This window comes from Podarcis bocagei, assembly GCF_964188305.1.
Source record: "Podarcis bocagei genome assembly, chromosome: 1".
Taxonomy (NCBI): domain Eukaryota; kingdom Metazoa; phylum Chordata; class Lepidosauria; order Squamata; family Lacertidae; genus Podarcis; species Podarcis bocagei.
In genome coordinates this window covers 66,836,453-66,863,985 of record NC_138125.1, presented here as the reverse complement: position 1 = coordinate 66,863,985, position 27,533 = coordinate 66,836,453, and the positions used below count along the sequence as shown (strand labels likewise).

Below are 27,533 nucleotides of genomic sequence, written 5' to 3'. Positions count from 1 at the left end.
CTGAACTGATTTTCACTCCCATATTAGTGATAGATAATAGGAGTTGGAGAGCATGAATTGCCTGGGGCCACACCAAGAGTCCATGGCAAAGATGAGAGTCTCTGATCTGACATCAGGTCTCTAGAACTTTTCCCAGTGATACACATAGTTTCTGTTTCTCTAGCATCAAAGGACTACTATTATTGTAACTTCTCATGGGGTGGGGTATGTATGAGTCTCATAGGTAGCTTTCTGGTAAGAAGAGCTGTACTGAAAAAGCTATACACAGAACTGACTTCCCTTTTTTTACATCAAGAAGTTGGTAGTACTTTAATGCTAGAAGGCTGACATATCCGCTTAGTGGTCTTCTTTACAGTTAAATGGTATGGAATTTTAGTTAATGAATTAAATAAATAAATAAATAAATAGAAGAGATGGGAGGGAGAAAGATGTCTAAGGGAGCAATTTCTTTTGCTCCAAGAAATTATTTGTGTGACGGAAATGGTAAAGTTTACAGCTTAAGCCCTACTTTAAATTGGAATGATGTTCTGTGAGAAAATGTCATTTGCAGAAGCTTTGGGTGGTGTTCAATTGTGTTTTACTCAGAGTAGATCCATTGAAATTTTTATGCATCTACTCTAAGTAAAACATGGTTTACTGTTGAAGGAGATGCTGTGAAATGGAATCAATCTGTGTACCAGTTTCAGCAGTGACATGTTAAGGTAGCGCTATGAGTGCCCCAGGCTGCTATGCTCTTCCGCAGCAGATATTACGCATTGGGAACATAGTGAGAGTGTTGCTTCCCACACTTTTCTGGCTTCTGCTGATTTGCTGACTTTGTCCACTCCTGAACAGGGATAGTCAGATGTCAGCTATTCATGCTCTAGCTATTCATGATTGGTCTACTGCAATGCACTCTGTGTAGAAGTATCTGTGAAAATGATCCAGAAGCTGAAGCTGGAACAGAACACAGCTGCAATGTTATTAAGTGAGGCAGAAAAATGGGATTATATAGCTGCTCTGGTGACCTGTTAATCACCAGAACCAACTCATTGTGTTGACACCAGTATATAAAACCTTAAATGGCTTAGGACCCAAGGACTAAAAGGAACACCCCTCCCAATATCTGCCAACCTGAGCTGTGATTCTTCAGGGAAGTCCTTTCTTTGAGTCCCATCTATAGGCATAGCATGTTGTACAGGAATATGGGTAAAGCCCTTTCCGCCCATGCAGCGGAGAGGGTGTTGCGTGCAGGATCCTCCTCCCCACATCCGCGGGGGCTTCCCTTGCCCCCGCGAGACTTGGGGGAATCCCCGGGCGTGTCTGCCACCCAGCCCACCAATCGGCGGGCGGGGGAGGCGTGGCCCGGCCTATTTAGGGCCAGGCACGCCCAGGGACCGCCCTCTTTTCCCCCTCACCAGCTGCAGAGCGGTTTTCCCATCCCTCCCACCCTTAGTTTAGTTAGACTTGGCCTTGCTATTGACTCCGGTTGGTCGCCGCAAGGGGCCTGGTAGGAATTTTTCCAAGTTGGCGCAATTTCTTGCCTTTTGGTTTTTTCGCCTACCTCGTAGCAATCGTCACAACTTTCTCGGCATTGGCGGTTAGGCATTGGCATGGGGCAATGGTTAGACAAATGGAGGGGGGGAAGGAAGCGCCATCACCTTCCCCCAATGTGAAGGGGTAGTCCGGTAGAGGACTCCGGGGGGCGTGGCCTTGTCCGAAGCCTTGCGAGGTAGGGCCCCCGGCACGCCCCCGAGCGGTGACACCCGTGGGATCCTAGTTGGCGTACTTCAACAGGACTCCCGTGGTTTGTGTTCAACCCTTCCCGGTCACCATGCCGGGTAGTCGATAGGAGCCAATGCCTAAGGCCAATACCTTCAGTTTTCGTAATCAATAAAGTTGTGGCCATTTACGCCCATTAACCTTATATCATTGTGTCCGTGTCTTCATTTCACTGGGGGAGGTAACTTGCAACGCAAAAGCATTCTGTGTTGTGGTCTCCTGGCTGTGGTACTCTCTCCTGATGGAGATGCGGTTGGCACCCTCATTAGCAGTCTTCTGATATCAACTGAAGACATAGACATACCTTTTGGTTGGACTGTTGAGAGTTAGTATCCCAATAGTTTGCTACTGTTTTGAACTGATTATGATTGTAATGTGTTTTTATGTGTGGTTTTTTTTAATCACATAATGTTTTATATTTTTATTTGACTGTTTCAACTCAGGGAGAAAAAATATTGCTGGTTACTCAGTAGCAACATCTTTTCAAATATGGGGAAGTCTTGTATAAGTTTTCCCCCCATAAGGGATTCTTTGCTTCTGACGAGCAATACCAATTTCAGGTTGAATTCCAACAGAATTATCTCACAATAGTATTTACACTTTTTAAAAGTCTGTACCAGGAGTCTAAATTATAGCATGCTTTAATCATCTTCGATCTGAGAAGAATAAAAGTGTTAAACAATGTTAGAAATATCTAAGCTGAAGGAAATTTGCTTTCTGTTAACACATGTCAGTGAAAACCAAAAGACGTTTTCATTGTCTGATGATCACTCAGGTGAATTTCGATCAAACAAATTATCTCCTAGAACAATCCCATAAACAGTCCTCTAAATAGTTATTTTTATGAATTACAACCAATACAGTGATAGTGTTTTCAAGACCTTGAAAAATTTAAGATCCCAGGATGTAAGGCATTTCTTCCACCGTGTTTGCTTTACTAATGCTTGAACTAGCAGCTGAATGTACTGTGTTATCTGCCATTATTCAGTAAGTTCAGTATCTTTGAAAAAACAGGCTATAAAATTTTACTGCAGGACAGCACAGGTCATTATGCATATGGGTTTTTCCAAGGTTTATAGAGTTCTTGCTCAGATAATATTTGTCATTGGTAGGCAGCACTTCTAATGTGTACTGTGCATATTCAAAAGAGAAAAAGGTGTACATATTTGAAACAGGAAAACATACACAGAGCAAATGGAAGAGATAATGCATGACTTGTACTAGTGCAAAGATTAAGGAAGCACATGAACTACATCAAGGGTGTAGTCCTAATGATACCTAACTTGGAAATAAATTCCATTAAAATGAGTAGTGTTTATTTATTTAGAAATACTTAATATCCTGGTGTGGGATTTGCCTAAGCAGCCCCATTAGTGGAAGCCCTTCACAAGGACTTCCACTTGCACAATGGAGTCCCCCCCCTTTCCCCTCCCCCTGTGTGCCCCATGACCATTGCAATTGGCTGGGGGGGAGGCGTCACAACTACTCACCCCTTCTTATTCTGCAGTTATCCCGGGCGCCACATTCTATCCTAAAATTATGAGGGCTTTGTGGGGGTGGGTGGGAGGGAAGTAGGCTGTATGCAAAATCCTTCTAACCTCTGGATCCAGCGTTAAAATATAACCCAGGCTAGCTTCCTGTATTAAGGTCATAGCCTGTTTGATGGACAATTAAGTGAAACAAGGGAAAGGAGCTCTATGTGAGATAGCAAATGGGTGAGGCCCCTCCCTCAACTCATAGTTAGAAGGGCAAAGCCTGAGTTTAGAGTGGAGTTGGTGTGATGTGACCTGGAAGTAAAGTTGTCAGCTGGAGAGAGAGTCAGAGCAATGTTTGAGAACTGTTTGAATCCAAGGCTGCGGCTATGGGAGAAGCAAGACCCTTTAATGCTGCGAACCCCTCCATTGTAGACTCTGGTTTTATATATGTGTAAATGAACCATGTATCATAAAGACAGTACAGTCTCCACTGTACCTCATTTCAAAGGAAACACAAACCCTGGGTAAGCACATGGAACCCATGAAAGATTAGGGCGGGGTGGCACACTATTTTAGAGGGATCTTCATCCCTAAACATTCGGGGTGTATGTATGCCGAGGGCATAGCTGTCAACCTTCCCTTTTTTGTGTGAAATTCCCTTATTCCAGTGCCGTTTCCCGCTGCTTCCCGCTGCTAACCTGGATTGTTAGATATCCCGTAGACTGTCCCCGGGACAGGTGAGGCTGCTGAACCCTTATTTTCGAGGCTGCTGATCCCTTATTTTCAAATCTGAAAGTTGACAGCTATGGCCAAGGGTTACAGAGGAACAGGGGAGATAGGAAAGCCCTTTTCAATGAGTTGAAAGTTTGTTAGGATCCAGGTCACTATGTTGAGGATGAGAAATTAGTGCTCAAAGTTAAGTATAAGTAAACGTTCCTTTGTTTCAGGTAGCTAATTGCATCTATTTGTTATAGGGAAAGGCACGAGGTGGCATGGTAAACAGGAGATGAATATGCAGTTATACTGATTACATGTACCTTGGCTTACTTAACAGCAAGTTGCAAGGCTGATCCTAAACATTTTGCTACCAATAAAAGGACAAGAAGGGACCTTCTTCCCCATTCTGTGTACAGAAGCCAATTGGACTGACAGTGGATTTTATTTAAGTATACCTGAAGGCAGCCAGCTATTTATGGGGGTGTTATGACTGAAGGGCACAGCCAGAAGGTTCAATGGAAAAACCTGGGGGGGCTGCCTTTACTGCCCCCACCTCCAGATTAGTTGCCTGAGGCACTTGCTTCACTCTGCATAATGATAGGTCTGACCTTGGTTTCCTGGAACTTGGATGTTGTTCCAAAGGCTTCCCAGAGACTTGAGTTTTGAAGAGGGATTTGTAGGAAGTAATTTACTATCACCTAGCAATGTTATTGTTCAAAACATAGTTCATATCTACTTTCATTTAACCAACGACACAAATTGCATTTGTGGGTCTTGTGTGCATCTGACTGAAAATAAGAAACATCTGTGAATCCTGTTTCACTTGCTCATTAACATTTTGGAAGCAATGGAAGAGGTCAGTAGTTCTTCAGAATGGCTTTTCCTTAAATATGACCACTGTTTTCTTTATGACCTCTCGATATGCCAGGTCTTAGTCTCAGAAACAAATATGGCAACAGTCAAACTCTATTCTGCTGCATAACTCTGATTAGTTATTAGAAGGCTATCAGTACTTCTGTACAAGGAAACATAAATTATATGCTATAAAGATAGTATGTAGTCATATCAACAGGTACTGCTATAAACGAAATGGCATGGCAGAGAATCAAAACTTTTTTTCCTTTTGCAAAATTTTAAATATGCATATATATATACACTTATATGACCATTCAAAGTTAAAGCTGTATTGTTGCTTTTAAGTTCAGGCCTTCAATTTTTTAACATGATACTGATGTAGAAAAAGTTGGCTGTACTTGTGAAAGGCTTGATCCAAACCCCATTAAATACAATAGAAATATGACCTCTGACTTCACAAAGCGATAACTGAGGCTTGTTTGTCTTTGCTATGCCAGGTTTCCCCCTTCTCTTTTACTTAAAAACATCATATTTAATAATGTTTGGTGCTGCCTTTTATTTTATTTCATGCATTTAAAAAGTGGCCTAAAAGATAAAAGATTGTTTCCAAATACATTCAGTATATCATTTATGAGTAGAGCAACACATTAGCATTGAGTTCACAATAGATCATATCGCTTTTATGCCATCTTACAAGCTTAGCAGCACAAACAGAATAATCAACATATTATTTGGCTGTCATCTGCTGAACAGAAACCAGAGATCACAAGGTGGTTTTCCCTAGCTGCAGTGATGGCCTTTTTTGTTCCAGGCCCCCATCTGGGAGGGCCATGGTGTGTTATCATATGGAACGCGAGGTTTTCTGTAATCTGCTTAGCTGCACTGCAGTTTGAATCTTCATTCCATGTTTGAGTAATTTATAATTTTAATGAGACCATGGCTCTTGTGGGCTTTGAAATATATTAAAAGCTCTTTTGTGCATATGCTTTTGTTCTTGCTTAATAGGCTCAGTGTATTTAAACCTGATGATTTTTTATTCATGGATTTAGATGTCTGGGGATTAACTTAGACTGAATATCATTGCACTCATCTATTCATGTTTAGAAACTGTGTATTTGTATTGCTTATCCAAAAATAGAGGAAAATATAGCCATGTGATTAAATATTGATTTCTATTATTTGTCACATAAATGCAACAGCCTCAAATGAGTATTAATGGAGTGTTAATTATCTAATGTGGTTCCGTACACTATTACTCTGGTCATAGGCATCCCAGTTTTTGTCTAAGTAGCTAGGTCCATAGAAAGCAATGGGGCTTTCATCCAAAAGTGTATACATAGACATGGGTGTTAGATATTTAAAGATGGTTGGAAAAATACGTGTTGAGAATTTATGTAGAAAAATTATGTAGTGTCATAATATGTATACAAAATATAATAGTTTGGGCAGATTCTCTACCTATTATTTACAACTTTCAATAATTTCTACCCATCCTTCATACAGGCAGTACATATACCGGTAATATTGGTTTCCTATTGACTTAAATGGCAATAAACTCTACACATCTAACAAGCATACATGTGCAGAGATGATCCTGACATTTAAGCCATTGGGGAAGCCCTCATCTTCATGCAGAAAACTTCATACCCTCGAATGGGTTGGATATCCCTGATGGGTTCACTTTCCTTTTGAAGTTTTTTTGAAAATCAGGGCTGGGGGAGGGGAGTGAGTTTTAGGAGTGGAGATTGGGTCCTGAAGTTGTAAAAAGACCTTTTCAGTAGAGATCTTTGTGGCAGCTGCCTACAAACAGCCATTCTCCCTCCCTGCAGAATGTCCCAGAACAATGCTATGTCTTGATGCACTGTGATTCCAGTGGACGTTGCGAGGGCCGTCCCTGATGGAAGTGGTTGTTCCCCTGCCATAACCCTTCTAATGAGGATACATCATCATGTAGCTTCTTTCCACATTTGAAGGGTGGCAGATGGAAAGTGGCTGCCACAGTGAGCTTTTGCAGCAGTATAAATGGGAGAAGAAAGGACTTATTAGAACTTAAGTACCCACCAACTGGTAACTCCCACCACTCAAAAACCATAGGTACCCCCTCCTCAAATTCCAAAAGCCCTTATGAACCTAGCCTCTTACTTTCAAGGCAAAAGCTGATGACCAAAAACTTTCAGCTCAACACCAAAAGAAAACACGTATCTGTGTTGGCTGCCCCTACGAAAATGACCCTTGCATGCAAAATGACACCATGTCTAGCACCTGTACTGCGTGCGCTCAGACAGCTTTAGGACTACTAATTTCCAGAGAAGCGGTAAATAATTCTCACTTACATATTGATAGCCATTAGTTACAGATGTATGTCATGATACCAGCAATACAGAAGCAGTTTCATGAATAAAGATTTTGGAAAGCGGATTGAGGAAGAATTTTGAAACAAACACGTAGCAGGAAATTTCTTTCTTCAGCAAACTGGTGAATGGTTCTGAAGGCTACTTATATTTCAGACCTCTTCTTTAGTTACATTTCAAGGAAGGCTTGACTTTCTGCTTCTTCCAGTACAATATGGACATATGGCAACTCAGATGGTTCGTACACGTCTTCAAATTTTGCTGTGGTGTGCGATTGCACAACCTTGTTTAATTATTTGCAATCTTGAAATATGTATTTAGCCTGTTTATGGCTGATATCTTACCATGCAGAACATGTATAAATGTATCTTTACATTTCAAGTATTAATCTTAAAATGTGAAACTGGTGACACAGATGATAAAAACATTTGGCGCCTTCCATTTTGTATGTGCATGGAGCTTGTTTTTCTAATAATGAGTTAAAATCAATAAAGTATTGACTTCTTTATTTTTCCAGAAAAAAAGATGGATTGATATATCTCAAAATTCTACAACTCACATAAACGTCATGATGCAATAAGCACATGTACGTATATGTACGTTTCATTGATTTCAGTTGGAATTTATTAAGAAGAAAGTAGTTATAATCAGGTACCCTAAGTAAGACAGCACAGAAACAAAAATGTTCATAATCAGTAAGCTTACTGATAAATTTATGTGTCTACAGCAAACATGATTAATTAACAGGGAGGATTTGAGTGTATATTAAATTTAAAAATATATTTGGCTTACTTAGTTGTGTATTTAATTGGTTTAACGATTATATATGAATGGCAACGACATTTTAAAAATTCTTATCTTACACTATTTATTTCATGAATTTGAGAAAGCCTTTGGTTTCAGGAAGAGGATAATTCTATCCATGTTTCCTGCTTTTATTATGCACAATGTCAATTGTAATCCAAGATTACAGCAAACAAGATGTTAATTTCCACACACAGTCCATGTACATTTCACTTAGAGAGCTCCATTGTTTCAGAAGCCAACAGCAAAAAAGAAATAATGATTGTGCTATCCTCACAGGAGCTGTCAATAAAAGATGTAATAGGGGATTTAGGAATCTGGAAATGGCCAACTAATTTATGTGAATCTATTTTACTTCATCTAGAAAGGCAAAGCTCTGTTTCGTCTACACTGCATATTGCAGAGCACAGGCTCTCTATAGAAAACCAGGCGGCTGCATATGGATAGTCCCTTGATATCATTCACTTGCTGTGTAATCTTATTATGCAAAGTTCTAATCTTCACCTAGAATGAATGCCTCTGGGTCAGAATATAGTCATATCGGGGTTTTTAAGGTCATGTTTTGTGATCCTTAGCTTATTCTTCTAAGTAGGACTGAGATTTAAAGGGTATTCCCCAGACACTAGCAGAGATAGACAGCAGAACCTGCTGCCTTTTTGGAAGACAAGACCAACATGAGGTCCCTGGTAGGATTAAACTTGATTTGTAGCTGTAGGATTTTTTAACAGATGTATTATTGGACAGGGAATAGGGGCCACCAGCACAGCGAAATTGGATCACGATTGGCATTCTCGGGGAGTCTGCTGGCTGCTAAAACAGCAGCTGCATGTGGATTTGACTTCTTTCAGGTGAAGCGACTTCCAGTCATTTGGAAAGGATGGGATGAAAAGGAACCTTGGTGATAATTTTGATGTCTGCAAGATTTAGTACCAGCGTAATGGGATTATCGCTAACACCTTCGCTGCAGAAAAAGCCACCTGGCGCTATAACTGGCAGCAACTGTGAACTAATCCTTTCCCATCTCTTGGATGTCATTCATGAAGCTCACAGCGATTTCTACCCTGCTAGCTGTGATTAATTTTATAAATAAGGGGTGGGGGTGGAATCGGGTAATGAAAAATGCAAAGATTCTTGTATTTATATTTCAGATTTGACTTTGGACTGGATGAAAAGTATCAGGTAAAATGTGTATTTTATACCACAAATCTGAATAAGTGTCTTCCCACATCAGTTTATATTTCTTGAATGAAGCCTTGACAGTGAGTTATCACATAATACATATCAGTGTCATGAATTAGCCATAAGCAATTAAGGCTGCACTCCATAAAGGCCCACACTTGAAAAGAAATCTGCACAAACAAATTACGATGCTGCATAGGCACGATCTAGGGAACCACACAAACTGTTTTTTTAAGGGAGCACAGAGTTGATATACCATACCTTTTGAACTGTTTTACAGCCTAGCACAAGGTTATGCAGTTTTGTGAACTTCTCTCCACAGTGTACCACACAGATTTTGGCTGAAGGAATGTTTATGCCCATGGTTGTAGGTATATGAAAGTTGGTGGTATGTAGTTCAAATAGTACTCTTGTTGCATAGGTGTCTATACGTGCTGTATTTACCTGCAGACAAGTGTATAGTGTGACAAATGGTTAAACATCTTGAAGTATTACATTAATCTCTTTATAATTAAGGCAGTACTGTTTAGGAAATGTGTGAAGAATATTTTTTCAGGGAAATGCCACTAATATATGCCTTCTAATGTAAATTTACAAGTACTGTAACTGAAGCACAGCGCTTCATTATGCTGTATCACCACTTTGTTCAAAGACCAGAAACTCTTTGTAGTCTCAGGAGCTTCAGTTAAAAGGTCTGTTAAAACTATACAAAGTTGTGCATCCCAGAATATATATATATATATATATATATATATATATATATATGTAGGTTTTGGTGTCTTCGGGTGTCTTCCCGTGTAGGAGTTGGGGTGTCTAGGCGACGTTTCGACGAGGTCTCACTCGTCATCTTCAGGCTGGTGCTTTCGGCTTCTAGTTACTAGAACAGAGCAGGATCTCAGTGTTTGAGTTCCTATAAATACTGTTGAGGGGGTGTGGTGTATAGCCTCCAACGTTCTGGGCAGAGAGGAAGTTCCTAGGTTAATGTGCCTTTTCTTAAAAGGCACATTAACCTAGGAACTTCCTCTCTGCCCAGAACGTTGGAGGCTATACACCACACCCCCTCAACAGTATTTATAGGAACTCAAACACTGAGATCCTGCTCTGTTCTAGTAACTAGAAGCCGAAAGCACCAGCCTGAAGATGACGAGTGAGACCTCGTCGAAACGTCGCCTAGACACCCCAACTCCTACACGGGAAGACACCCGAAGACACCAAAACCTACATTCCTGTACCCGTGAAAATCTACGAAAGCAAATATATATACACACACACACACACACACACACACACACACTACACAGCTGACTTCCATCTATTAGTGTGTATTACAGCTCATCCCCCAAAATAGATTCTAGTGGCCAGAAGCACTTGACTTAACAGTGTAACTAATCAGCATGTCCAAGCACGTGTTCGTTGCTGCTGACCCGGAAGTGGCCTGAAAATGGGGCTGAAGGGGCTGGGTGAGTTGGGTTTGGCTCATGTGTGCTTTGCCGATGCGCACAGGGGTCAGGAACGGAACCCCTGCACAAAATGGTCCCCACCTGTACTCTCATGGGTCAGTGTAGGACCTCTATATCCGGGTACTGTATCCATTTTCCCTTCTCCTTTCGGTACTGTCCCATTCCACCTGATAAATTTTGACATGACGATTTCTCTTCATCTCTCTCTCCCCCTCTTTCCTTCCATTGCTCAGCACATTCTTGGAAAGCTATAGGAAACCTCTCCCTTTTTGTATTTGGAGGGCTTTGGAAAGTTACCCGACCTTCCCATTATGTTGAAGTACTCTCTCTTCTGCTATTAAAAGCATGGTATGGTCAAAACCTAACACTTTGTGAATGGAACAGTAGGCAGTCTGCCTGCTTTGTATATTTAGAGCATACTGTATGCTTTAATGACATCCTTAGGAGGAGGACTCAGTTTCTGTAATAAGCCTGGTGTAATAAGCACTATAACACTCAGACTAATTTAATATCAAATGAAATCATTTCACAAGAAATGGCCCATATATATATGAGTAGAAAATTGGACAAAGAGCCCTCATGAGATCTGTGCCAGAGCTTTAACTTCAACATTTTCCTTGCATTACACATGTTCTTGACATCTTGAGTGTTGGTTTCCAAAAGTTTTCATATGAAATATTTATTTTATGTAGTGCTTACCACCTAACATTCTTATGTCTATGTTTTCTCATGCTCTCCGCAGGTGTCTGGGCCTTTCTTTCTCTTGTTATAGTCATCTTGTGTTTGAACTAGACAACCAAGCAATTTCTTTCAGGCTCAAATTGCTCTTTAACCGAGGAGGCCATTCTAGCAATTATTGCAGGAGAGACTTTGTTACTGTAGCTCCTGCTAGATACTTTGTGGTCATTAATTCCCACCTGTCCTATGACACTGAGTGATCTGCTGACACTCAATCTTTTTTTACTACCTACAAAAAATGTTTTAAACTCACAGCATTTTGCCCTCTGACATCAAGGTTTTACCCATAGTCTTATAATTTCCTGGGTTGATTAAAGTGCAACACTTTTTCTGTGGCTTCTGAGTAAATTATGATTGAAAGCATAATTAGTTCAGAATACAGCTGTTCCCGTTTCAATTTACGTGTGCCCTTTTGCCCATATTCCTGGCGCTGCATACATCAAAAAGGAAGATAATTTATTTTAAGGTTTTGCCGATGGTATACCTTACATATCAACTTTGTGAATAGCGGGTTAGCAATTCCAGCATGTTACTGAAATAGTTTCTCTGTGCCTGTTACTGTTGAATAGTGCATTAGTAGCTTATAGTAAGACTGCTAAATCCTTGATATACTTAGGTACAGTATTCTAGAGATTCCAGCCCATGGAGGATAACAGCTTGGAAAGCAGACAAGTATGGAAAACAATTAAAAACAACAACATCCAAGAAGTCAGTTTTGACTAAAGAAAAAACAACCACAATAAAACCACCATCTCTATAGGCTTCTGTTTCTCATTATAGTTGAGTTTTTGCGTTTACGGTAAATATGAAAGTAATTTTCCTATCCCAACACTGGAATTAGCTGCACAATAATTTAAAGCTTTTTCTGTCTTTCCTCTAAAATTTGAAAGATCTCCACAAGTGGATATAGGGATACTGGATAGGTAGAGAGCTAATTAATGTTTTTCTCTTGACAACTGTGCTTCTGTTATTGTGTTAATGTGTTTTGCTTCAGTTGTCATCTAATTTCCATATAAAAGTTTTAGAAGTTTCTTCTATATTCAATTGATGCATTTGACACCCAGAAATAAGCACTTTGTTTTCTCATAGGAACGCATTAAATGGAAATAACACAGGAGAATCTTGATAAGTCTTAATGTGACTGTGAGCCAGCAATGCGATGAGGCTACAAAGGAGGCAAAAGCTATTCCACAGTGATATGTGAGAACTTCCAGTAGGGTTAGGGAAACATATTCTATAAGAAATGGGTAATGTGTATTTCTCTTCATGTTTCTGGCACATATCTATTATATTGCCTATTATCCAAAATAATAACAGAAGCAGCTTGCCTTGTGGGGTGGAGCTGCAATGGTAGCTACCTGGCAGGGCCTCTTACCAAGACGGAAAGAGCGAGGTGTGATGTGTGGTGCAGGTGAAGTAGTTGGGTAAAACTCCTGTTGCACTTGCACTACACTTATCTTCCCTTCGCCTCGCCCCCTACTTCCAGGTCAGCAGTGGCAGCACACCTGCCAGAAAGCTAATGTTGTGATTCTGTCCCATCAGAACCACCTCTGTGTTTTGAATACAGTGGTACCTTGGTTTAAGAACAGCTTAGTTTATGAACAACTTGGATTAAGAACGCTGCAAACCTGGAAGCAGGTGTTTTGGTTTGCGAATTTTGCCTTGGAAGCAGAACATGTTCCGCTTTCTGTTGAGTGTGTTCCACTCGTAAATTGAGTCCCCCGCTGCTATGGGAAAGCACACCTTGGTTTAAGAACGCTTTGGTTTAAGAATGGACTTCCAGAACGGTTTACGTTCGTAAGCCAAGGTACCACTGTATCTAGACTGGGTCTGGCGGATACCATATTGGGGTGGTACCAGATTGAGTGCACATTTGACACCCATCTTTCATAATGAATGAAACTTAAGGATATATGGGGAAACTAATATCATAACAATTTACAGATGGATGATCAATGACCATATAATTCTGTATGAACAATTAACCCTCTCATGAAAGGTTTTCACTCAGTAGGTTGGTTTTTTAATATATTTTCAAGTCAGATATATTGTAACATGCTAAATTCAGCCATCCTTATAATGTTTAAGCGTTTGATTCTTCTATAACAAATCTCAACACCCAGAAACTGATTAGTAAGATATACCATTTGTTACCCAAACACAAATAGCCCAAATCTCTTTCAAGAAGAAATGTAATGATGATTTTAATTTTCCAGTTCAGAACAAGAGCGGTCATATTTAACAACATTCCTTCAAATGATGTTATTCACTGATTGCACGTTTAACTGTTTGCTGTCTGTATATTGTAATTTACTGTTTTATTGTGAAGTAACCCACCTTGGGATTTTTGTGAAGGAATGGTAACAAATATGCTTCATAAAGACATTTAAAGGGTCTAAAAAAAAGACTTACCAAATCACATTTTACTCCATACAGGTTGAAATTTACCATACGGAATTTACTCTGATAGTTCCGATTTATGTTGGAGATGCTGGGCTCCAAAAGCAGACTGCATACAACATTGTCTGGACTTGCCTAAATAAACAATTCTGGAATGACGTTATAGCCAAAATTCATCAGTTCACAGTCTACCAGTACCAGCTACCAGAAAACTGTAAAGTAAATCTTTATTATCTAAAACTTGAATTAAATCATGTTAATTAGTTATTTTAATCTCTTATTCTCATTGTTTGTGTTACTTGTTTTGTATCAATGTTTTGTAATTCTTTAATTATGTGAAATATGTAATGAATGAAATGAGAGATTAAGAAGAAAGCCTAAGTGGTAGTTTACATATGGAATGTCTTGCTGGAAGGATAGTTGTGCTTTTAAGCAATGGGGACAAGTTGCTTCTGTGATTTTTTTTCAGCTCCTCATAACCCACATTAAAATTCTTCTTGAACTTTTGACCAAACTAATCTCCCTGAAAATTAATTTGAATCCTGGTTTTTGAAATGTAGCATCTTAAGTTAGTGTATTTTATAAATTCTGTTGAATGCTTGTACTATGGTGAGAATTCATATCTGGTGTATTTCCGATCTCTTAAACTAGGACCAGCTGCACAACCATAAAACTGCTATGTTGCAAGATGTCATTAGAAAGACTCTTCGACTTCTTGGATATACTATTCAGTATGGGTGCATAGCACATTGTGCCTTTGAATACATTGGAGGAATTGTTGTGGTGAGTTAACAAAGGCTATCAAATAAACAATAAAATTACCACGTCAATTTTCAGTTTCTTAGCTTTCACACTCCAGCCTTCTGTTTTAATAAAGAAGTATTTGAAGTATACTCATCTAGACTTTATAACTTGAACCTTTAAAGATTTCTTTAAACTGAGCAGGGAGCTCATGATTCTGACCCTGGTGGGTTTTCACCACCTATTAACACCTTTTTTTATTTCCCCAGGTTTTAGGTTAGTTTTAGCTATGGAGTTAGGCAGTTGTGCTCACAGAATTTGTTGACTGGTTTTATAGAATTGCTTTTGCCTAGTTATTTCGTGTACTGTTTACTTGTAGTACCCCACACTAGGATTGTTTGAATGAAGAGTTGGCTAAAAATAAGTAACTAAAATAAATGATGCTCCTGTATTTAACTTCAGCCCCCGGAAACTATTGGTACATGGCTATTTTCATAGGTTTAGGGCTGAGTAAGCAAGAGAACGTAACTCAGGAATTATTCTCTGGCTTATTATTTAATCTGAGCCATAGAAGAACGTGTAGGTTTGTAACGCTTGCCTCTTTGATCTCCCAAAACTAATACTAAACTTCACTGACATCTCAGGTGAGAATTCAGGGCCCAGTGGAACCAGAATCTATAGAGAGAGACATCAAACTTATAGAAATCAAGGGGACAGGTTTACATATGAAAATCAGCCTGGTGCACTCCAGATATTTGGAGTACAATTCACATCTGTACGGCCATCCAGGCTGGGACTTCTAGGAAGCTGCAGTCCAGATATCCGAGGGGCACCAGGTTGGTGAAAGCTGAGCTGTTTTATATTTACCAGGTTGCCCTAAAGATGCTGTAATTTATTAATTTAAAATACTACATGTGATAGCATACTTCTCAAATAGTAATTGTCCTCTTTATTTTTGTTTTTAGTGTTCAGGACCTTCAATGGAGCCTACAATTCAAAATTCTGATATTGTGTTTTCTGAGAACCTTACCCTCCAGTTTTATCACATTCAGAAGTATGTTGCTCCAATTTTCCATAGTTCTGTTTGTACAGATACTTGCTTTCTGATTATGCTTATCTTTATAATCATACTGCTGCTTTTATTGTTAATTTTGTTAACATTTTTCATAAACTCTTAAGTTACCTATTTTAAATTGATTTGGCATATTTTCGCATTAATTCAGAGACTGAGAATTCATTGTGGATTATCTTCGCAGGTTTTCTTTATAGCCACCCTACTTTAGGATTGCTTATTTTTAGCTTATCTTGCCCTATATTGTAATGGACAACTAGAGTATATCTCCAGGAAGCAAATTCACAGAGCAATTCTCTCCAGAAATGCCATAAATGCCATTTATTATGTTATCCAAATGCTGCTTTATTAGTAGTTTATAGAGCTGTGGATGTGTACACAGTGCTCAACGGTCATATAAAGGGCCAGGCCCTATGCATTAATCCCTATATTTGCAATCTAACACTTAATTGCTGCTGGATAACAATTTGAAAATAGGTTGTGGTGCGAGGGAGTAGGAAAGCATATTGTTAGCCAGTTTGCTGAATGCTTTAGAAAATGGGAGGCCAGCCTGTGTTATGGGTGTTGCGTTGTCACAAGGAGCCATAGTTTGTAGCACTTGATGCTGGTCACACACAGGAGAGGCTACAGAATTGGTTATGTATGACATAATAAGCAGGACAATGATTCTCCAACACTGCACTGCTCCCTGAATTGGTAGATAGAAGGCAATACCACCTCAAAGTGTAGGGGCAGGATGGAGCCTGCACTACAATGGCATTCCCTAATAATTCAGACTTGACATTTGGCACAGTGTCCCAAACAGTTGGCCAGCACCAATTTAAAATGTGTACATCATCGACATCTTTCTGGATCCTGACATTTCCTCACAACCTTTTTCATCAGAGGTGATATCATCATTGCAAAAAACCCAAGTGACCCCAAATCTAACATATGTAAAAGAGTAATTGGCTTGGAAGGAGATAAAGTCTGTACAAGCAGCCCTTCAGATTTTCTTAAGACCCACAGTTACGTAAGTAGCATTACCTATCATTCTTTTTGAGGACACTTGTAAAGCATGGCTTTTTGTTTGCATGGCTTTAAATTGAATTCAGCATTTCAGGCGGTAAACGTTCAGTTGCAGTGGGTTGTTTCCACTTCAGCACTTGTACAGTGACATTCGCTGAAAGGGAATTTCGTAGTCCGTTTTCCCCACACCAGCCCACCACACATTCACACATTCCTTGAAGTTCCATGGGACAAGTTGTAAGAAGGCACCTCTATTGATGAACCAAAACATGTCAAAGTTAAGCATATCCACATTTCCCAAAGACTGACCGGTTATTTCTGGGTTGAGCCCAAGATCTATTCTTAAGCATGACCCTTCAAGCAGGGAACAACAGTTGTAAAGTAGGCAACAACTTTTGGGGATTGACCTATGTTAGGTCAACTTTTTAGCACCTGAATTTATTGTAACCCCGGAATGAATGGAGCAAAAATCCTGTTTGGTATATTATACATCCCATATATAAATAAAATTCTATTTGCCAAATAAAATGGCAAATAGGTGCCATTTTTGAGTACGTGGTAACCATGGTTTCTATTTAAATGGTTTTCAGTTTTGGCTATATTAAAAAATTTACTACATGAATTTATATAGCAAGTCCTTTCCTGTAGAATCCATTTTAAAAATTCAGATTGAATAAGTTCTGCTCTCATAATCTACTTTTTCTTGCTTTATCCCTGGAGTGAAAAGAATAATGCTGTGTTTGACATGACACCCCTTTGTTATGGAGATAAACATGCAAGGCCCTAAGAAATGGAGGAGTATCACTATTAGTCTCAAATTCATTACAGGATTAGACAGGATAAGATGTGCAGTGTTAATGTGGCAGGGTTAACACTGCTGTATCATTCAATCACTAAAACTCACAATGTATACAGGATTAACACCAATATTGTATTAATTATTTTCCTATTTAATTTACTGACAAAAATACAGTGATTCCAGTGAATTCCATTTTAAAGCATTATGTGCTCATGCTTGTTCATGAATTCTGATGAAACAATTGAGGAAAGACAAATGGAAACTGAAGCTCCTTTCTGAAAATGCAATGAATATAAACTTTATCTGGTTTTGGCTTAGGAAATATGTCACCATGCCAACATTATACAGCTGCACGAGCAGCTTTGTGTTAAGATAGGACTGGGGGATTTGAAATAAAGCATGACTTTAAATGTTTCTTGCACTTAAATGGAATGGAACACCTTGAAATTTGAAAATACTAGGAAAGGTGAGGGACCTAGAACAGCTGTGACATCACATCTCACCTTGGAACTAAGGCAAAGCCTCACACATTTTCTGAAGTCTCCAATGTCTTTTCCATTGACTAGAATAAGAACATCAACAGCCACATAAAACTTTCATATGTTGGCATAAGCCTGCCAAATTTGACAGATAAACGCAGGGGGTTTTGTGCAAGAGGGGCTTTTAAAGTTTGGGTTTTTTTAAAAAAAGGATGCCCTCCCTCAACCTGTGTATTGTGGCCAATTTGCTGTGTTCTTTGTTGTATGTTGTTTGACAATGTATGCTGTGTAACACAGAGTTAGAGAAGTGCTTGATATAAACTATATAACCCTATATACTTGTAAAGCCCTCAATGACCCAGTTTAATGATTTGTAACAGCATTCTAAAACAAAATGTGTTTCAGTTATTCACTTCAATTAACATCAGAATTAGGGTTTCTTTAGAAAATGTATTGACAACAAAACTTGGGTTTTTTTTCATAATTGTATTACGTGCATTTATCGCAGTTCAAATTTAGAACTATATAGATCAAATAATGAATATTGTTGCATTTGGGTGTGATTTAAAAATGTGCCTGTGTTACATTCTATTTACCATATGTTCAGTTGGTGCTGTTGCTATTTACAAACTGAAGAGGCAAGCATGAAAATTGTAATAAACTAGGTTATATATCGCAAGGCACTGATATGCTCAGCCCTTGTGTCACTTCAACAGAAGAAGGGTCTAGTAATGTCACTTAATACAGATAGGACCTGTAAATAAGGAACCTGCTTTTTGCAAGTCGTAGTGATAAAAAGCTGAGATACAACTCCATTTCTCAGCAACACTCTACTGATAATCAATTACCACACACTGCTAATGCCCTGACAACAGCTGATGTGGAGAAAAATGTTTACTTTGTGCTAAAGTGAAGTTCACTGAGGAGATGACCTGCCCTGTTCATCCTGTGGCTATCTCTAAAACTAACACAGGCTGAAGATTGAGTGTCTTAATATCTGCAAATCTGAGAACAGGTTTTATTCAGCTCTTTGTTACATTCACCATTGTGGGCTCCTAGGCTTTAATATTCAACATGTACAGTACAGTAGATACCTCCTTATTCAATAGGAGTTTCTCTGGAAGCAGTATTCTTAGGAGGTCTGTGAAGATTCTGAAGTGAGAAACAGGGCTGCTGTTTTGGGCATGGAGGTAACTGAGGGTGGTTCTTGTCAGGAAAGATTACTGCAAAATCAAAATAATAAGCATTATTTTTATAAGCTACTTGTTAATTGTATGTTTACCTGGTAGATATTGAGACAAGGGAGCACCAGTTCTACAGGTTCTCCCCTTCAGCCTGCCTATAACTTTTTACCAGGCAATTATTGTTATTTTAAAATCAATTTTCTTTCAAGTCATACATTTCCCAATACATAAGAAAATGAGAAGAGTCCTGCTGGATCAGACTATACCTATACCTATAGGAAGCGCGCAAACAACTCATTCAATGCATGATTGAGTTACTTAGAATTGTACAAAAGTACAATCCTTTTCAGTGGGGTATCTCCATGTATCAAATAGGTGACATTGCACTGAGTTTTGCTGCAATATTTTAAGTTCTTGTTTTTGTAATCTGTCCTCACAAAATTGCTCCCCCCCTCCATCCAATTTGTCTATCCAAATTGGCTTGCGTTATTTGATTTCTTTTTGGAAAATGCTTTCTGATTACAGCTGGCAACATGTACACCCTAAAAGAATAGCCTTATTTCCAAGCATGCCTATGCCAAATTTGAATGGCTTGGCTTTCTTATCCATTCAGGGGGAATTGATAGGTTGCTTCAATATGGTGGCAATTCCTTTTCTCTTTCATTTACATAGTAAAAGTACTTCACCCAGGTTCAAAGACTCCAAATATTTTTCTTTCCCAGATCATCTACAAGTTTTCTGTAACATTATTAATGTCTTTTATTACGTTGTTGTGCATACTTCTTTATCTTATAAGGGGGTGCTTAGTCCCTTTTTTATGCTGTTAATGTTTCCATTAAAATCAGAATCCTTGTTCATAACTATGCAGAGCTAAAAACAAACAAACAAGGCCAGGTGGGGAATATGGAAAAGGAAAAGATCTTTAAAAATACAAGCATGAACTTGGTTATACAAGTTACAAAAGATTTTGGTAAAGAGAAGATTAATGGTTGAATTAGTCAGTATGGAAGGGATAATGTTAATAGCTTTATTGTTAGTGTCCCAAAGGCCTAATCTGTAAATAAAATACAATGACCACAAAGAATAAGGAGCTGCTTCAGTGGTATATATAGACCTAAAGGATAGTAATCTTAAAAGGGAGAGGAGAACAATACAATATACTGTTAAGTAATAACACTGGGCAACAATTTTTTACTCTTTGTATGTTGTCTAGATTTCTACAATTGATTTAGGGTATTTTTGCACTGCTGAATCAGGAAATGGCATCCGTTTCTCTCCATCAGGTCAGGTTTTTGTGCTATGTTGATTTGAAAAAAATCAGATCTTGTGACAAAACCGATTACATTTTTGTGGCATTATCAGCTGATTTTTGTCAACGCATATCATCCTAAATATGTTTTTAAGAGAAAAAAAATGTTTTTCCAACAACATATATTGATTACCTGATAGAAACATCGATTACTGTAAACTGAATGGTGGGTATTGATAAAGGTAAGTACACATAAATTGCATGTTGCTTCACCTTTTTCAAACTTCAGGGCTTGAACTTCCATTTCTTGGAACTCCTGGAATGCTCAGCGGCAGGGAGGTCTCTCTTCAGAGTCCAACAGTAGTCAGCCATCATGACTGCGTCCCAGCGACCCTGATACCTGGTCTCCATCTCTTTCATGTCCTGATGGAATCTCTCCCCCTGCTCGTCACTCATTGAACCCAGGTTCTCAGGAAACCGGTCCATATGTGAAAATAGGTAGTGCATCTTGATGCTCATGTTGCAGCCCAGGTTTCTGAAAGCAGTCAGCATGTTGTTGACAAGTTCTGCGTAGTTTCTGGCCTTATTGTTGCCAAGAAAGTTCTTCACTACCAGAAGAAATGCCTTCCACGCTTCCAGTTCCACTTCGTTCATTGAGTTTCCGAACTCTGGATCTCTGATGAGCTGATGGATCTGAGGACCATCAAAGATGCCAGCTTTCAACTTCTCCATGGTCAATCCTGGAAAAGCCTGGCACAAGTAAGTGAAGCAGTCACCATCCTTGTCCAGAGCCTTGGTGAACTGCTTGATTAAGCAGAGCTTGATGTGCAGCAATGGGAAGAGTATTCTGTCTCTGTCCACCAGAGGGTTGTTGATGACGTTCCTTTTTTTGCAAGGCACCAATTCCTTCCGCACAGGCCAGTCCTTCTTCGTGTAATGCTGAGCACGGTCCCTACTGTCCCACATGCACAGAAAAAATGGGTACTTGGTGAAGCCAGACTGTTGTCCCAACAAAAAGATCACCATCTTCAGGTCAATACAAATAAACCACTTATGCTGATCATAACCAATTTTCTCCAGCACATACTTCACCGCTTCATAGTTCTCCTTCAGTGTAGTCGAGTGAGCCAGGGGTATAGAGGCAAACTGGTTGCTGTTGTGTAGCAGAACACATTTCAGTGATTGCTTGCTGCTGTCAATGAACAGTCTCCAATCTTTGGGTTCGTACTGTGGCACTCCAAGCTTGAGCAGAAGCTGCGCAATATCTACACAGTACACCAAGTCCTTCTCTTCCGAGAAAAAACGGAGGTACTCTTGATGCCTGTTGCGGAAGAAGCTGATGCGAGCACTGTCAGAGAGGAGGTTTTTTTCCCTTCAATCTGGATGCCAACAGTTCGTCAGAGTGCTTTGACAAGCTGAGGTCGTGAACTAGATCATTCAACTCCTTTTGGGAAAATGGATGTGGAGCATCATCTTCAAGAATCACTTCTTCTTCATCATGTCCTTCAACACTGGAGGCATCTTTGTCACTAATGTCAGGAAGTTCTCCGAAGAGAGGCACTGGAATTTCATCACAATGAGCTACAGGACGACGTGCTGATTGAAGATCAGGATACTTGAGGCTGCTCTGGTTCTTTCTGTTGATCCCAGTCACATCAACAGCGCAGAAGTAGCAGTCAGTGACATGGTTTGTCGGCTCCCTCCAAACCATGGGAATTCCAAAGTTCAGACTCCTCTTGCCATTGGTCCACCCACGTAGAGTCTTGATGCATGCCTTGCACACCATGTGTGGCACCCAAGCTTTATCCTGGTCACCAAGTTTAATACCCAAATAACTTTATGCTTTGCCGCACCAATTTATGGAAGATTTCGAGGTTTTATGACTTCAAACGGATCCCTTTTCGACATAATCACCCAGAACTATCGGACCTGAATACTTCTTGTCATTAAAATAATCATTTCCAATCAAAACAATTATTTGACATGGCATTTTACCCCCACCAACTTCTTCTAAAATGCTCCACACAAGCGAACATGTGAACAAAAACGTAAAAAAAACGACATGTGGCCATAGCTCAAAAACTTGACCTGATTGAGCAAAACCAATGTGATTTTTGGATTCAGCACATCAGATTCGTCCTAAATCAACTGAAAAAACGCAGACAACAAATTTGTTGTTGACCAGTGTAATTAACAACGTTTGCCTTTAGACAGCAGTGAAAAGTTTCTATATTGCTTTAAACCTTCCATGTATGGGTCCAAATAACATCTAGGCAACAGTCAATTCTACGGACTATCCCACCTGCACTCTAAATTTTAGCTGCAATTTTGAACACAGTGGATGGAAGAAAACTAGTTATTCCACTTTTAGGATTTTGTTAGCTTAGTTGTGCCAACTGAGTTCACTAGCACATTCATATACTTCCTTAATCAGCTCTTTCTAATTAAACACATACTGCGCGATAAACACCCTCCAAAATGATTATAATATACCAAGAGTAATAAATGAGTAAATGATTTATTTAAAATCATACTACATAGAGGATTAAAGATGACAATTCAGGGAATAGGTTTTGTGATCAGTGAGCAGAACTTTTGATAAGCTTGAGCCATTAGCATCTAAGTCCCCCTGAAGTCATGTGGCTTATTCCTAGGTAAGTGCACCCTAAAGCTCACTGTACACACACACACTACGTATTGAAAACATACATTTACCGCATACGTCACAACATAATGCCTCTTAATGCTACCAATTTGATTCTTTTACAGACAAGTGTAAAGACTAACTGATGTAATAAAAGCAACATGGTGGTGGTTTGCTAAACTTGCGTGCATCTCCAGAGCAAATGCCATGTAGAAGTTCTGGGACCATTTAAAGAGTAAAATAAAATAATCTGTATTCCATGTGACCTGAAACATACAGGAAAATCTATTACTTTTGAGGGTTTTTTTTAATTATTACTTTAGTTTGTATATATCTTAATTATGTGCAATTTAACTAATCAAATATATAAATTTCATTAGTAGCCAGTAAATTTGTTATTTGATATGGCAGACTCTTTTATCGTGTTTCACTTTAATCAAGAAAGGTAACACCTGTGGTTTATTCACAAAAGCTTCTTTTGTCAGATGAATACCCACAGGCAATGAAGCAATTACATTTGTTCCTTGTACCACTTCGACCTCCCTAGGAATAGATGAGAACTTTTTGGCTTTCATTCTTTTGTCCAACAGCATGTCTAGATTTTGTCATTGAAGGAAGCCGCTGAAATGTAAGGTAACAGAGAAACAAAATAAGATTCTTTTTAAACTCAGAGCTCTGATATCCTTGGTGGTGGAGTCCCTGCATCCTTCGCGGTGTTAAAATGCGCTGGGCCACCCTTTGAAGAGGAAAGAGCGGTGAACACTTTTTGAAAGAAATAATAATTAGAAAGCAAATGTTTGATTTTCACACTTAAAATTAAAATGATAAGACATAAATCAGCAATAGTTCTTTGTGGAGCTTTGTAATTTTGGGTATATTCAGTAATTTAGAATATATGCCTAGTTTTTTCTTAGCGTTGTTCCAAGCAGCATACAACAAAATACAAAACATTTAAAGTATCAAATTAAAACAAAAGAAAACAGTAAGGTGGTCACTAAGTGTATTGGTAGCCACAAAACATATTGGTAGTCACTAAAATTTCTTAGGAAGGGCAGCAAGTTCTTTTCAGTGACTAAGATGGTCAGGAAGCCATGGCAGCTAAGCTGTAAGACCTTGTCTGTCATCTTTAGGATATGAAAATTTCTGCAATGTGTTGACTCACCCGCTTACCAGCTTTGCTTCAGTTTCCAGGAAGGGTGATGTGGCAGCTGGAAGTAGCCCCAGCATGGGCTTCCACCACATGGTACAGATCTTCTGACATTACTGGAGCAAAACAGGAGAGGGTACTCCAGGAGTGGGCAACCTGCGGCCTCCAGAAGTTGTTAAGCCACAACTATAACTTCATCCTTGCTCGTTGGTCATGTTGGCTGGGGCTGATAGGAGTTGAGAGTCCAATGACACTTGAAAGGCCCATAGGATAGCCTCCCCTGCTCTTAGGTTAATGTCAGAAGAGGTGCACAGAATAGCTAGTGGCTTTACATGCCTGGGCTACTAATAAATTATCAAGTGTGCCCATCACATAGTTCTCATCTCTCCCTAGAGATCAAAGTGTCTCTTATGTGCTCGTAATCTAGAGATTATGTGATATTGTACTTACAAATGGAGCTTTCTTTAGTAGCAGTTCCTAGATGACTTGGCTATGCAAGCTGCCATACTTCCCCCACCCAACTCTCCCGTCTCTGCCCTGACCTTCGCATATAAAAAGTAGGGGCCACATTTGGGCAATCATACTGCGGCTTAATAATCCAGCCTTGCCATAGAAAGCAAAGAAAGGTTTGTTGGGCAGCCCTCTAGGCTTCTGTCTGGCCACACCCACCACAGACCACACCCCTTTTCAGCCCAGCTCTGTGGTCTCCTCAAATGCTTTTGCCTAGCTGGAATGGGTCTTTGAATGTAATAATGCCTCTTGTCTGACTGAAGAGATGGAGGTGAGGGAGGAGTGCGCAGAAACTTCAGACTTTTGTGTGGTTGGAGGATAGCATGCCGTGCAAAGTCAAGTGTTACACCATGCCCACTTTTGCCTCTGCCACCACTTTAATGCACCCTGTTTGGATGTTCACCCATCACATTCCCCATCCCTGTTCTGGACCAAGACATAGAATCACAGAATAGTAGAGCTGGAAGGGATCTTGAGGCTCATCTAGTCTGCAATTGCAGAAATCTAAAACATCCATGATGGTGGTTGTCTGTATCTTCATTATTAAGGATGGTATTCAGCTAAGGTTTACTCATTAGACCAGGCATAGGCAAACCTGGCCCTCCAGATGTTTTGGGACTACAACTCCCATCATCCCTAGCTAACAGGACCAGTGGTCAGGGATGCTGGAAGTTGTAGCCCCAAAACATCTGGAGGGCTGAGTTTGCCTATGCCTGCATTAGACCCATTGGAATTAATGAACATTATGAAGTTAGGTCCATTCATTTCTGTGAGTCTACTTTGTGTAAAACGTAGTTGAATATTTACCTAATTGTGACACAAAACCAACTGCTTTTAAGTGCATTGACTTTGGGCCTGCTTGACCTCAAAGGTCTTACTTAGTGTCTAGGAGACAGAACCTATTCAAATAAACAGATTTCCTGGTTCACACATTATCTTCTCATTGTGGTGAGAGAATGAGACTGAAACTTGCTTCTGCTCCCAGCTTGAATAGAATTCAGGGCCAAATATTGTCCGAACAAGCCCTTTGTCAATTCCAGGTATGTTAGTGTTGAAGTTAATAAGGCCACTCTTACTGCCTGGCTGTAAAAATGTGATAGACTAGAGTTAGGTAGTCATGGATTAAATATTAAGCTTATTATCTTTTCAAAAAGATTTAAGCAACCCAAAGGCTGGATCTAAGCGTGAGGAACATGTTGGCTGTGACAGTTAAATAAATTGAGTGCAATCCTATGACTCTTTACTCAGAAGTAACTGTCTTCAGCAGGGCTTACCCGTTAGTGTGCTTCTCAAACTAAAATATTTAGCTGTTTTAGTATATGAATGTCAAAATCCTTGCATGGTGTATTTTGAGTTTTGTCCTGTATGTTTTGGATAAATGTGTACAATTCTGAAATGTTTTCTAGTTACTAATGCAGTTGTGCTACTGCTTCTCAGTTATCCCAGAGCCAGTTTAAAGCTGGACCTATGGCATGCAATATAATAGCTCATGCACAGTCCATATAGACAGTAAAAGGTCTCTGTCATATGATAAGGTCACCATCATTAATTTTCAAATTATAAGGAGAGACTTGCCAGTTTGTGATGGTCATTATTGCAATATTATGTGTTGTGGATCCTGCCTGCACATAGGCTGAACTGTGATCTTAATTAGAACTTTGACAAGCCCTCTCTGATAAAATGATGAGATTATTCGTAATTGATGTCACAATCAATTACCATTTAGTTCATCACAAGCTTACTAACAGGTCTAGCCTTAGTGCTGGCCCCAGGATGTTGATGAGTGTGTGGCTGCCCTGTTCATGCTGTTACTGCGACAGCAGGGCAGATTTTCAGTCAACATCCTAATGACCTCTTTTGAAGTCTATTAAATTAATGACCCTGTCACATTGGCCTAACCTCTTACATCTTCATTTGGAAGGTTTTTTTTGTGTTACAAACTAGTGTTTTTGGAGCACGTGAAAGAACAGATACTTCAGGGGGGGGGGTTCTCTCTCTCATATCTATGTCTGTTTTAAAGAAGTGTAACATTATTAATTCATTGCATGTGTGTGCTGAAGGATAAAATTAGATTGTATTGGTGGGGGAAAAAATCGTATTTTCTTTCCACTATATATTTGTTATTTAATTTTGATCTTTCTCAGGTACCTAAAGGACATGTTTGGTTAGAAGGTGATAATCTCAGGAATTCTACAGATTCCAGGTGTTACGGTCCTGTTCCATATGGGTTGATAAAAGGACGCATTTGCTTGAAGGTATACTCCTGCAATCTAAAACGTGTTAATTTGACAGTTTTTATAAGTCTTGAGGCCCTGAACTACCACGATGCGACATTTTCATTATCTAGTGAAGCACAGGGACCAGGGTGTTAAAATGTTATAGGAGAGCATGATCTCCTCAAATGACTACTGCATTTAAAGATGCATAAAGCATTAGCCAACCGAGTCTGAAACTCACCCACGTAACAACAATGCGAACATAAAATCTGTTTTACTTTAGGTCGCTGTGCCCCTTTTTATGGGCGGTATATGGAAATGTAACATTAGAAAGGAGCTACATTTCTGTTCTCCAGGCTCTTCTCAAAACACATCGAATATATAAGAAATGTTCTATGCCCCTCAAAATATTGGCTTGGACCCAACAAGCAATGCACAAAATGGGGTGTTCAAGCTCTCTCCATGTGGCAGATCCTCCTGAAAAATTGGAAGCAGTTGTTAGGGTACTTTACAGAACGGCATGTGGCCGGTGCAAGTGGAATGCCTTTCCACTTCCACAAGCAGGCACTTGCATGACTCCCAATACAGATCCTTGATGGATCCCACTGCTTTTAATCTTCCATTTATTCCTCTCTTCCTGACGTCTCTTAACCCAGTTATTGATTCATAAGAGGACCCGCACTCTAATTTCTTGCTAGCTAACTTGACTCAGCAGCCCTAGATGAAAGACTTTAATGTTCCTGG

At 39.5% G+C, this 27,533-nt stretch overlaps 1 protein-coding gene and 1 long non-coding RNA gene across 6 annotated transcripts in view; one reads left to right on the top strand and one right to left on the bottom strand.

Annotated features, from left to right (window-relative positions):
* Positions 1-27,533, top strand: part of IMMP1L (inner mitochondrial membrane peptidase subunit 1) — a 34,003-nt gene that overhangs the window by 4,360 nt on the left and 2,110 nt on the right. The window contains exons 2-7 of one of the 5 annotated variants that reach the window (XM_081166962.1): positions 12,430-12,540; positions 13,777-13,959; positions 14,392-14,523; positions 15,447-15,535; positions 16,439-16,565; positions 26,718-26,828. In XM_081166962.1, coding sequence (XP_081023088.1) covers positions 14,419-14,523; positions 15,447-15,535; positions 16,439-16,565; positions 26,718-26,828 — 432 coding nt within the window. In that variant the 5' untranslated portion in view covers positions 12,430-12,540; positions 13,777-13,959; positions 14,392-14,418. Of the gene's footprint in view, positions 1-12,429; positions 12,588-13,776; positions 13,960-14,391; positions 14,524-15,446; positions 15,536-16,438; positions 16,566-26,717; positions 26,829-27,533 lie in introns of all 5 variants that reach the window. The other 4 variants (XM_081166961.1, XM_081166963.1, XM_081166960.1 and 1 more) reach the window with 4 other exon arrangements.
* LOC308571749 lies at positions 18,830-26,709 on the bottom strand. The gene is made up of 2 exons (XR_014001585.1): positions 22,563-26,709; positions 18,830-19,964 (listed from the first exon to the last, which is right to left on the bottom strand). It is a non-coding gene; the product is annotated as an uncharacterized lncRNA (long non-coding RNA).